Here is a 12,426-nt window from a genome sequence, read left to right as displayed (position 1 = left end):
AATTTTGTCATTGCTCATAGGCTTATCCTACTGTGTGGTAATTTCATTTGATCCCACCCAAACTCAGCACATAGGGCTCAATGTGATGTTGTTCGAGAAGGAGACTTAGAAAGTGAGCGTGGGGGTAGGGAGAGATTTCAGCTGAAGTCGAGGAGCTGAGAGATTGTGGACTAGTGGTGATCGTTGGATTGAGCTAAAGGACAGAAGATAGAGATGCAGTATAACGAAAGTGTGTGTAGGGAGTAATGGAGTGACTCTTTTTAATAGCAGAGAGCACTGCTTTTGGCACTTTTAGGCAGGCTGCAGTGCCACAGTTGGTGGTATATTTAGACAGTGACTCTCATACATTCCCTTTCAATTCCATTAGTCTGCAGCTTTTACCCTCCTCTTCAAGGCCCTACAACCAGTGTTGGGAAGGATACTTTCAAAACGTATTCCGTTACAGAATACATGCACAAAAATGTAATCTGTAACGTATTCCATTACATTAACTAATCTGAGTAACGTATTCTGAATACTTGGAATACTTCCGGTTTGTATTGCATTTTTTAAGTGTATGATTGCGGCGTTGTTATAGTCAGTGGAGCAGCAGCAGTTTAAACTCTCTCTCCACCGATGCTGCGGGCCCCCTGGATGTCCGGCTCCCATCCACTCCCACCTCTGTGCGGGTCTCACCGGAGGCTGAACCCCCCCCTGCGCCAAGGCTGCCTCGCGCCGTGCAGCGATCGTTTCGGCGTCGGGTCTATTTTTTGCGCTTGACGCGAGCATATCGCTCCAGGAAACACACTGAAAAAGGATTTTAAACGATATTGATGACATATTTTATATGATATAAATGATAAAGCATGCATCCCATAGTTTGTATTCCCCTTCTGTTGTCCTGGAGTTTTAAATAAAGAGAGGGGGGGGGGGGCGGAGAATACGTAATTTACCCTCGACACCCGACATTGAACGGAGCAAACAGCGGAGAAGTTCTTGAAGATGGATGACATTAAATTGGGACGCTGTTGCAGTTAATGTTGGAGCAACAAGTGACCATATGCTTTTATACTACTGGGTCAACGGGTGATATTATTTTAGCGTCGCTTCAGCGTCCGGTGTGAACCCGGCGTGCCTCGCTGGTCTCCTGCAGAGCCATGACAGCGGAGCTCTGGGAGCGCAGGTCGGTCTTCTCTCACCAGGCGCTGGAAGGGCAGCTTGCGGATCAGCAGCTCCGTAGATTTCTGGTAGCGACGGAACTCTCTCAGAGCCAAGGTCCCGGGGCCTGTAACGGTCCCGAGCGGGTAGCGGTGAGGCTTCTTCACGCCGCCGGGGTCCGGGCGCTCTTACGGCAGCCCTGGTCTCCAGCTGCTTCCTGGGGGCTTTGCCTCCGGTGGATTTACGAGACAGTGATTAAACTCGTGAAACAGAGAAGTACCGTCATGTAATCCACTGATTTCAACAATGTAACTGTATTCTGAATACCATCTATTTAATTTGTAACTGTAACGGAATACAGTTACTCATAATTTGTATTCTAAATACGTAACGCCGTTACATGTATTCCGTTACTCCCCAACACTGCCTACAACCCAACACTGATACTATAAAAAATATACCCAGTAACCAGCAAGAAATTAAAGTGATTCTAGTGAGTACTATAGTTATACTCGTTTTTCAAAATAACTCTTCCATGCCTTTTAGATCAGCATGACAATAGAAGAGGGGGTGTATACATTCTGAATCTAAAGAATTCCCACCTTTTCCTAATGCAGGATGTGTTGGTGATTCCCAACACGCTTCAGTGTTGTGACACTCTCTCTCTTCTGACCATGCATAACCCCCATCTGACAGCTTTGCAAGACTCAAGGCTGAAGAATGAAGGGAGAAGAGAGAGAAAACATAGTGAGCAGGTGGACAAGAGAGATTCTGCTTGGGGAACACTGTTACAAATGCCACACAATATTTTTGGCAGAGTACATTTTTGAAGAAATGTAGTTGTTGCCTGGATAGGATTCATTGACAATTGCCAGGGGATATATTGCATTTGTGTCATATCAGCCAGTGCTGTACAGACAGTTAAATGTAGTGGGAAAAAAGCAGGTCATGTGAACATGCTTGATGTAATTCCAAGTCAAAGACAGATCAAGAATATCCAACAGCAACAAAATCTCACAGTTTGCGAGCAGAACTACAGAGCAGAGGCCTGTGTACAAGGATTTCTCACAATGACCACTCACTCCCATAATGTGTGTGTCCACTCCTGGTCTGCTAACATCCAGATCACAATGGAGTGTCATTGATTTTGTGTCTTCTCTCATCCTGCAGCGAAACCACAGGTGCTTACTTTCTGAAGTGTCTGATGTTCTACCCTGTTTTTGACATGCCTCCTTTAAAAGAAACAAGTCCTTTGAAATAAAATGTTGCTGTTTGTGTCATGGATAGAGCTGGATATAATAATGATAATAATAATAATCATCATAATAATATGTTAGCATGCAAATATATGCTAATTAGCAAGACAAGGCAACTTTATTTATTTTGTTTCAACCTCAAGAAAACTCAATTCCCTTTACATAATATATATAAGACATCAGGACAGATTGTAAAAGCACAAGACAATACAACAAGAAGCATAACAAATTTGATAGAGTTCAATAAAAAATAAATAGAATAAGAAATAATTAAAAAAACTTGTACAATGCTTTAATGAACCTTCATGCACTGTCTAGTTGAGCATGGAACTCATGCAAGGTCCAAAATGGTCATTACTGTCAAGTTGCTGTAAAACAGATGAAAATGTGTCATTTAACATCATCTGTGTTAAAAGAAAACCATAAAATAATTGACGGTTGTAATTTTTACCATTTTTATAATAAATGTATGTTAACAACATACCATTATGTTATAGTTAACACTATTAATTAATTGTTTAGTGTGAAGAACTGTGGGGGATTTGTTGACAGAAATTGAATATAGTAATAATTATGATGTTTTTATTCATGCAAAATAAAATAAGAACCATTAAGATTTTGTGTATGTTTGAATAAGCATTTATAGCTAGGATTTTCTTCCGCAGAGCTCACCATGCATGTTCTACATTAGCCTGAACATACAAACACAACCCTGGCACTAGAGAAGACCCTCCGTCTAATGTCACTGAAGGCCATTACAGATTCTCCCACATGCTTAGAGGGGAAGGGTGAGGCTGAGGGGGTTCAGCTGGTGGAAAAACGTTCCTATGCTCTCAACCTTCATTTTACTAATTGCTAGGAAGAGTTAAGAAAGCGTTTGTTTAGGTTTGGCTTTCTGCTCGTCCTCTACGGATATCTATTCCATTGTGTACCCATGTAAAAATTGTTCTGTGTTTTTTCAATTGCAGGTACAATGTGGATACCAGGAGCTCCAACCTTTCAAAACACGTAAGCAGTCTTGTCAATGACCCAGCATGGATGCCTGAAACAGACAGGAATCAATACAAATAATTTAAATAATTTGACTTGTCGTTGCAGGTATAACAGAAAACACTGAAAACAAATGCGTTTGGTTTAAGTAAAGTCGTCCAAGTGCCTCCAGCTGTTGTGTATCGTGGTCATGATGCCATAAGCCGCCATTATACTATTGTTTTACCTGCTTGTCCTGTTATGATAAGTCAATATTTCGTCTTTTTTCCCCTCGTGGCTGGTTAAGGATGTGTGTGTTTGACATCAACACTGAAATGGGAAGGATTGTTGGGTTGAAGCTCTATTACCCAAAACACCGAAAGCACAACACAATGAGCACCAACCATTCATCTAGTTACCTAACTGCAAATTACTTTCAAAGTACACCAGAATACAAATTTTGTTTTATGACTGAAATTAGAGTCCTTTTATGCCCTCGCACATTGATTAACTCATTGATTAACTCAGCCAATACATTGATTAACTCAGCCTATATAATATAAACTATATTATAAGGTACTACGTATGCAAGTATTTCTGCTTAATTATCATCCAGAGATATATTTGAAGTATTTTTATTGCTTCTCCCTTGACTTGATTTAGTTTGCTTGGTTTATATTTAAAATCTTTCCTTTTTTGGCTTGCCTTTGAATAACGCTTGTGTGATTTTTATATTATATGAGCATTATTTCCCATCTTATTGCCATATACTGTATGCTTCCAGAAAACTGCAAATGTGGTAATTAAAGCAGGATATTACATAGAGAGACAAAAACAAGCCCATATTGTATAGTAATATTTTGATAATGTTCAATTCATTTCTTTTGCTGCCTTTTGTTGAGTTGGAGTTGGCTTACTCTTGATTTAATTAAATATAAATTATAATGTAAACAAAAATAATGATGTGTATAAAATTAAAACCAAAATCAACAGGATTTGGGTTTTAATTATTTTTTTATTCTATAAAATAGTAAGAATACTTACTTTTATCACATCATTGATTAGAGTAATATTTCATAATGGAAGTATTTTACCTCAGTTCAGAACAAATCACAGTGCTGAGCAGCAAAGACAGGGATTCCATCCCCATTTTGAATGTGGAATATTGCGCAGCCTTTATTATCTATTATCCTGTTAAACTGAAAGAAATATTAATGTGTTCTTTTAATATCAACTTGATGTTTTTTGATTGTGTCTCTCCAGTGTTTCCTCTAACATGTGTCTGCCTTTCTTTCCTGCCTCCCTGTCTGGATGAGCAGAAGGTAGGCTGACATCACGTTGCATACCTTTATTTACATTCGTCTTGTTTACTGACGTGCATTTTCCAGTCTTGGTTAAGGTGTTAGCGCCATGTGACACAAACCGCTGGGTGACCTTTCAGTGTGTTTCTTTCTGTGTCTGCTTGAATGATCTGACATTGCAAGTGATTGGAAAGTTAAGGGAGTCACACTGTTGCACAAAAAATAATCTTGGCTGGATTGGGAGAAGATCTCATTCCTGAGTGTACGACAATGATACATCCTTTACGCTCTGCATTGCAATTTAATTAAATTAAGTTCTTTATTAAATTTGCTGAAACGCTAAATGTTTTATTATTACGTCATGAATCAAATTTTATTGTGTTTGTCATGCGCTGTCACCTAAATTAAATTAATTAAATGAATAATGTAGTCAGTGAGTTTACTTTCAGCTGCCACTTTGGTGATTTGTCAACTACAGTTAAGTGAATATTTGGCATAAATGTGCAGTCATGAGGCAATAATAGTAAAATTAAAACACTATCCGAATAAATAGGTATCAAAACAACTTTACGCTCAAACAGGAATGTTGGTTAATGAGTTATTACATATTTTCACAAAAATATGGTCTGAAAAAAACCATATCCTAACCCTTTTTTAAGATATCATCAAAAATAGTAGAAAGATATTATTGATCAGTAAATTCAGAAAATGACATCACGAATAGTTCAAAAATGCATTGAATCGAACAGTAGACACAAACTTAATCCTAAAAAAAAGTAATTAATAATTTATTCATCATCATATAGGGTCATATTACATTAATTTTGCAACCAATAACATTAGAGACATGTTCAAAGGCATATTTACAACCAATCATTCAACCTCACATTGTGTGAATGACCCAATGATGCCATTTTGAAATGATTAATACATAAAAAAGTTTTGATTGCTGAAGGCCTCCTGTGCTTTTGATTTACAGTGACTCTCCATGGAAACTCTAATGAGTACATCATCTGGAGGCAACATGACAGATATGTAGATAGACACAGCCTCTGACATGAGTGCTGATGTGTTACCACTATTCAATTTTATTTGTATAGTCAATACACATCAGACACTTACTCAATATTTGGCTATTTACAGGAGACCAGATGTTTAGATCAGATTACTGGGGCTCATTATTACTGCATGCGTGCCATAGTTTCCTGTCAGATTTTCTTGAAAACATGTACAGCTATAATGTCACCATTTAGAATATGGGATTAACAAATGTGTCTCAATGATCGTTTAAATAAATAACTGTTAAAACCTCTGGCTGCATCTGGTTGCAGATCCATGGAGCACCATGTTGCTATGGTCTGGCACCAGAAACTTCCTCGCCATGCCTATTTGTTGAGGTCTTGTCATAATACTTTCCTGCGATTGGCTCAGCTGGCTCAGAGCATTGATACCAGGCTGAAAGGGTTGTGGTTTGGAGTGAAGGGCGTTTTACTGTATTTTCCATCTCACTCAGCCTGTTTGCACTTTGTGCTGCTGCTCCTAAGTGAACCAGAATAGCAGGTGCACACACTAGAAGACTACTTTGCTCTTGTTGTTGCCCTTGTGAGATTATATTGGGCCCATGAAACATGTGAAGAGACAAAAGCATCATATGGAAGTGGAACAACGAAAAGACTATATGAAAGAATGGCTTCCTCACTCTTGTGTTTGCAGTTTGACTGGCGCTCAGTGTTAATGTTCACATAACTATATCCATTAGAAAAGTGCCTTGATTCACATGTTCTACTGCTCATAATCTGGTTCATTAATTAAATGTAAGTAGGCATGTGGGTCTGTAAAGGGAGTGTGTAAGTCAGTGAGAGTGAATGCAGGACAAAAAGTGATAAAGATACGTGATGGAAAACTGGAAATACAAGAGGCTGGAACACCATATTTGTCTTTGTGTATTTAATAAGGGTCTTATTACAGAAAGGATCAACACAGAGAGTCACAAGGATCTCAGAGTGAAGATGCAAGACAGTCAAATGCAAGGATTTTATATAGGAGGAATAAGGCTATCTCTCAGAACCAGTTCACACATGTTCTGTAGGCGCAGGATGGGAGAGGAATCTAAACACAGAAAACTGATTTACATATGTTTTTCTATTGGAGACAAACAGACATACATTCAGTTCTTTGGAGAGTAAATAAACAATAAAGTAGGGTCTGACAGTTTTCAGGTCATACACAGTTCAGACCATAAAACAGTGCAGGTCATAAAGCATTTAGACAGGTTATATATGTATTTAGATACAGATCATAAAACTTAATTTTCAACTATAACATACGTTTCAACCATACTCGGTTAATTTTTCCATTACAGATGTCACAAAATTCGCATAGTTTAGTATGACAAGTGTGACAAGAGCCATATCAAGACATTTACATCTATAAAATCAGAATGCAAATGAAGACCGAAACTTCTCATTTAGGGACCATGTGAATAATGAAATATCACAATGAGCTTTCCAGCGATAGTAATGATGTACTGTTAATGTAATAATGTAATGTAGGAGTGGATAGTAGTGATGTGGAAATGCATATGTGCCACTCATCTGTATTGTGTATTAATCACTCACTCTTCTCCTCTGTGAAGGACTTCCTGGGTCAGATGTTCTGCACGTTGGGGGAGATCATCGGCTCGACCGGAAGCAGGCTGGAGAGGACGCTCTCGTAAGTACAGCGTACTCCAGATATCAGAGGAGCGCTCAGGGTTCTCTCTAAGGCCTGTGTGGAAATGCGATCTCAAAACAAAATCTTAAACACACCGATGCAAAAACAACAGGTGCATGTTTGCTGTTTGTGTTAACATTCCTGGTGATTGCGTGGTCTTACATTGACATGGTTGAATCTCTGGTTGTGAAACATGAAGTGAAAAATAAGTGCAAAGTCTAAATCTACAATCGAATGATCGCTGCCAATAGTTGAAATTAATACACAAAGGCTTCATTGATGAATCATTACATCTTGTTATCACAAAAAGCTCTCTTGACATCTTCGTCTGTGTTGCCTATGTGAGTGACACTGTTTTTTCATTCAGATATTTGGAAAGAGTGATCTGGAACAAATATCCGCAGTTCATTGTATGTTTGAAAGTAGCCATGCTGTAGATACTAGCCTACACAGCAGTGTTTTTGAATTGTAAAGCTGTGCACATGCCATGTTTCCCAAGTTTACAGCACGTCAGCACTGTTATCACACTCACCTCTCAGAGGTGCACATCCCTGCTTCTGTACCTCCACTACTTATACTCTCTACACCCCCCCAGCCATTTATCAGTGGCAATATTGATCTCAAATCAAATGCTATGTTGCAAAGCTGGGGCCTATTATGAAATATAAATGATGATAAGAATGAAAATAATTATAATAATAATAATGAGGGTTGAGGTCTTGTCACCCCTCAGCAGCTAACAGGACCTTATCATAAGATCTGAAGCTACAGGCTGGTGACTTCCTATTTAGGAGATGGTTATACAGTGCCTTAACATTCAGAGCAACATTTTAAAATCAGTTCTAAACCTCACAACCAGCCAGTGGAGCGAAGCTAAAATAGGGAAGATAAGACAATGCTTTTGTGATTTAGTTAAAAGTCTGGCTGCTAAAGCCTAAAGCTGTGAAAGGGACAACTGTTATTTACTCAGGTGAACTGCGGATAATCCAGTTTGATCTGAAGTTCTGAAATGTATCTTAAACTGTAGTTTCTTCTCTTTAGGACGCTGAATAATACAGCAGGTGGTGCAGTCATGCTTTTCCAACCTGTAAATCAGGATTTCATCTGCAGATGTTAGTGTTGTCAATCACAATGATGGTGAGAGGAATGGTGACACACCAGTCTCTTCAGTATCTCTTCATTTCTTCAGGCTGTTTCGTTAGCTTGTGCATGGCTGCCTGTCAGTCTGTTAGTGATTACTGTGAAATGCTCATTTGGGAGTCAATGTGGACATTATTTTGGACACTGATGACGCTTAAACATTAAAAATGACCTACTGCCATATAAGGAAGTGCATTTTACGGCACTAAAGTGAAACAGTAGGAATACAGGAAATATGATCCAATGCTGATGAAATTCTGTGTGTCACCGACCTTTGAGCAATCTGTCAGCATCACCGGGATTGACAACATGGCAGATTCTCTTCCCCTTGGAGAGGCCAGAGGAGCAAGTGTTGTGTTTGACTGACGGAGACAGCATGAAACACGATGAAGACACTATTTCTCCAAGCCTCTGGTTTATGTGTTTGGAGAGCCTGGAGGGCTTCAACGTGTTCTGTCTATAATTAGACAGCCACAGTGATGGGCTGAACTGCTTCATGTGCAATTTGTTGTGTTTGTGTATTTGAAGGGTGATGATGTAGCTTTTAAGATATTATCTCATCCAAGACAAGCAGAAAAGGAACAGACATACTTTCTTGTCAGGTGTTTTGTTTCATTTATTTGGTTGTAAATGAAGACCAAATTGGAATTAAATCTTCTGTCGTACTGGACATGTTCTGGCTATTAAAATAGTTGACTGCTGAAAACCATGAATAACATCGTAAGTTAAAGAAAAAGTCATCAAGCATTTCATTATCAGCAGCCTATAAATCATCTGTCGAGTCTGAGACTTTTCGATGGAGGTGCTGCTCCTGCATTATCATTTATCTTTGTTGAAGCCTGCAGGAGCATTTCCTGAATCAGACAGCTTGACAGTGAGAGGCGTGGGTGGTGTTAGCATGAAGCGAAGTGTGTCTCATTACACAGGACTCCAACCTGCATGGAAGTCACACTTGCTGGGTAAACAGCCAGATATACACCATGAAAGTACAGAGATCACATCATACCCAGAGTCCATCTGATGTACAGACACATGCACGAGTTGGATTAGTTGAATGTTTGTTTAAAAAAGTGACATTAAGGCACAATAAAATACCCAATTTAAAGGGAACACTGTCACACGAAGGGTGAGAACTTCTCAGCCACTTGCCAACATTTAAATAATACCATCTCTATCGGAGCTGTATGACATGAGTTTGAGTTTACAAATCGAGATAAATGTAAAGCCTTTGTTACCGGGACTACTACTTCTTTTAAACATCTCAAAATTAGAAGACAAAGAATATCTTTATCTCAAAGTTATTAAATAAAGACAGATATCTTAAACAAGGTTATCAATTGTTGCCACTTGGGAAAATAGAACATTGATGACACTACCTGATTAAATGCACTTTAAGGTAGAATCTTTGGAATATAACAAAGAATAATACCAGGATCACACGTGAAGATTTTACAACATTTAAAATGGACAAAGTGGGAGATCAGGTGATCGATTTTGATTGTGAATGATTGTAGAGTCACAAGTGGGGCTGTGGCTGAGGGGTAGAGTGGTCGTCCTCCAACCTGAAGGTCGGCAGTTCGATCCCCAGTCTCACCCATCTAAATGTAAAACTGCACTGTAAAGTGCTTTGAGTGGTCATCAAAACTAGAAAAGCGCTATATAAATACAAAACCATTTACAATTTACAAGTATTCGTCATGACTCAATAAGGATAGTCCTGATGTGAAGTTCTGAGTCAGGTTTCAGGTAAAGACTAAGAAGTCCCAAGTTGGTCTAAGTTCTAAACCCCCTGTTTCTTGTCGTAAACGAGTTAATTTGTAAACCAGTCTGACAGACCACGGCGAAGAAACAGGCATTAATCATGGATGCATGAGTATGAATGATTACAAATTGCTGAACATTCATTTGTATGCACACAAGCTTTTGATGGATTATAATGTCACATCAATATCTACTCACCGTCGAAGGGTTTTCTGTACAGTTGGTTAGGTAATCCCGGTAAACCAGGTGATTCTGGTAAATGTAAATAAATCAGTCACTAGAAAGCTACGGGTAATTTAGCAGCAAACACAGTATTTGTGAACATTTCACTTTTGATACTTGTCAGTTGCACCATGTAAATTGACAACATATAGCATCATTACTGGGATAATCAAACATTTAACCCGGTTGCGTTTGCGTTTACCACGTGTGTTTGCTGTTGTAGTTAGAAAATGTAAGTCAATGTCTTACAGTTAAAACACTGGTAAATATGACATTCTGATAACTTGAGGAGCATAGGAAGAGGATACCCTTGCCTTGGTAGAACCCTATATGAGTTTTACATTCAAAGCACACACGCACATCAACACACACATACACAGAAAAAGAAATAAAATAAAAAATATTGATCATCTTTGGATGACAGGCAGGTTTCCAAGGCAACTGAGCACATGAAGGGTACTTCATACTACAAGCTGCAGTATTCTCCTGTGCTTAAGATGACATCAGAGCCATGGTGAGAATCTATTTTCAGACACTGGGTGGGGAGAGGAAAGAAACCCTGTGGCATTTAGCACGAGGAGGACAGGATTAGAAGGGAAACCCACCTTGAGCATCAAGTCACGACGCACCCTCTTATTTAGTCGGCTTTAGTGCTTGTGGGCTGAAATTTTATTTACAGTAGCAATAATCCACCTACCGTCCTCAGCTATATCACCTCCTGTGCTGTGGTAAAGTGTCCCCACAATGGCTTCTGTGACACTTGACACATGATCAAGAGTCAATGTGAATGGCATCATGAAATTGAAAGATATTTAATTTTCCATATAGCAACAGACCCTATTAATTTGTGTTTGTTTGGTTTTGGTGTGCACCAATAAAAGGTGACTATCAGCTAAGAATGACTGGATTATAAATTCTAATTTTTGAGGTGTCGGCTGATTATGGACTATAACTGCTTGATTTAGAATATGGCTTCTTACATATTCGACCATTACTGGCAATATCCATTTTAATTGTCATTGCTGATCCCTTTATCTCTATATAAATACTTGAAACATCTTTCCATTATGTTACAAATGTTTTTTTCTAATCAATGTTGTAAATATTTAAATTTGTTGATGTGTTTAAATGCACTTCTGTCTCTCCTGAGAGAGGGATCCCTCAAATGTGGCTCACTCTGAGGTTTCTACCTTGTTAAGCCCTATGAGATAAATTGTGATTTGTGAATATGGGCTAGACAAACAAAATAAGATTGAATTTGATTGATCTCAGTTAAGTTAAAGCAATAACTTCTCACAGTATTGTACATGGTAGGTCACCTTGTGCTTAATGATGTACATCTCGTTCTGTTGGCTGTCCCACTCATAAAATATTTCAAAGCCATATGTAGATGGATGCTTGATATGTCAACGCCCATCCAGCGGGCCACTGATCCACAAACTGGCTAGAGATCAGCTCTTTAATGAGTCCCTATCACTGCTGACTGTTAACAGAGCCTCACACTGATCTGTCACTTCGCGCCATGCCACCACTGCTTTTGTGTTTAGCAATAGCTCTGTTCATCTGACATGAGGCTGATGATTCCCAGCTCTCTGAAAGTTAGTCATTACAGAATGAGAGCAGCATTCAAGCATGTAGCTTTGTCTTTGATGTGTGATGAGTTTCAGCAGAGCAGGACGTCTGTGTTTGTGTTTTGATCTGAACCGGCTTCTGTGCGTCCCTGTCTGTCTGAGTTGCATTTATTTTGATCTGTTGCCATGGAAGGGAGTTTTCTGAGTTTTGAGGCTCTGGATGCCCAGGCTGTAGATGCTGATAAGCCCTTTGACGGATCTGCACCCTGTGAAGGAGCAACATCATGGGTGAATTAAACCCTTGGGGACAGTTCAGCGTGGCGTTGAACCTTGACAGATCTCCTGAACATCTGCTTC

At 39.1% G+C, this 12,426-nt stretch overlaps 1 protein-coding gene across 1 annotated transcript in view; it reads left to right on the top strand.

Moving 5' to 3' along the window:
* Nucleotides 1–12,426, top strand: part of LOC133000111 (copine-9-like) — a 179,118-nt gene that overhangs the window by 94,598 nt on the left and 72,094 nt on the right. Inside the window, exons 5-7 of the mRNA XM_061069989.1 lie at nucleotides 3,362–3,401; nucleotides 4,682–4,684; nucleotides 7,299–7,375. Coding sequence (XP_060925972.1) covers nucleotides 3,362–3,401; nucleotides 4,682–4,684; nucleotides 7,299–7,375 — 120 coding nt within the window. The remainder of the gene's footprint in view (nucleotides 1–3,361; nucleotides 3,402–4,681; nucleotides 4,685–7,298; nucleotides 7,376–12,426) is intronic.

Source organism: Limanda limanda, chromosome 4 (genome assembly GCF_963576545.1).
Source record: "Limanda limanda chromosome 4, fLimLim1.1, whole genome shotgun sequence".
Classification (NCBI taxonomy): Eukaryota; Metazoa; Chordata; class Actinopteri; order Pleuronectiformes; family Pleuronectidae; genus Limanda; species Limanda limanda.
This window is presented reverse-complemented; position numbering and strand designations above follow the sequence as displayed.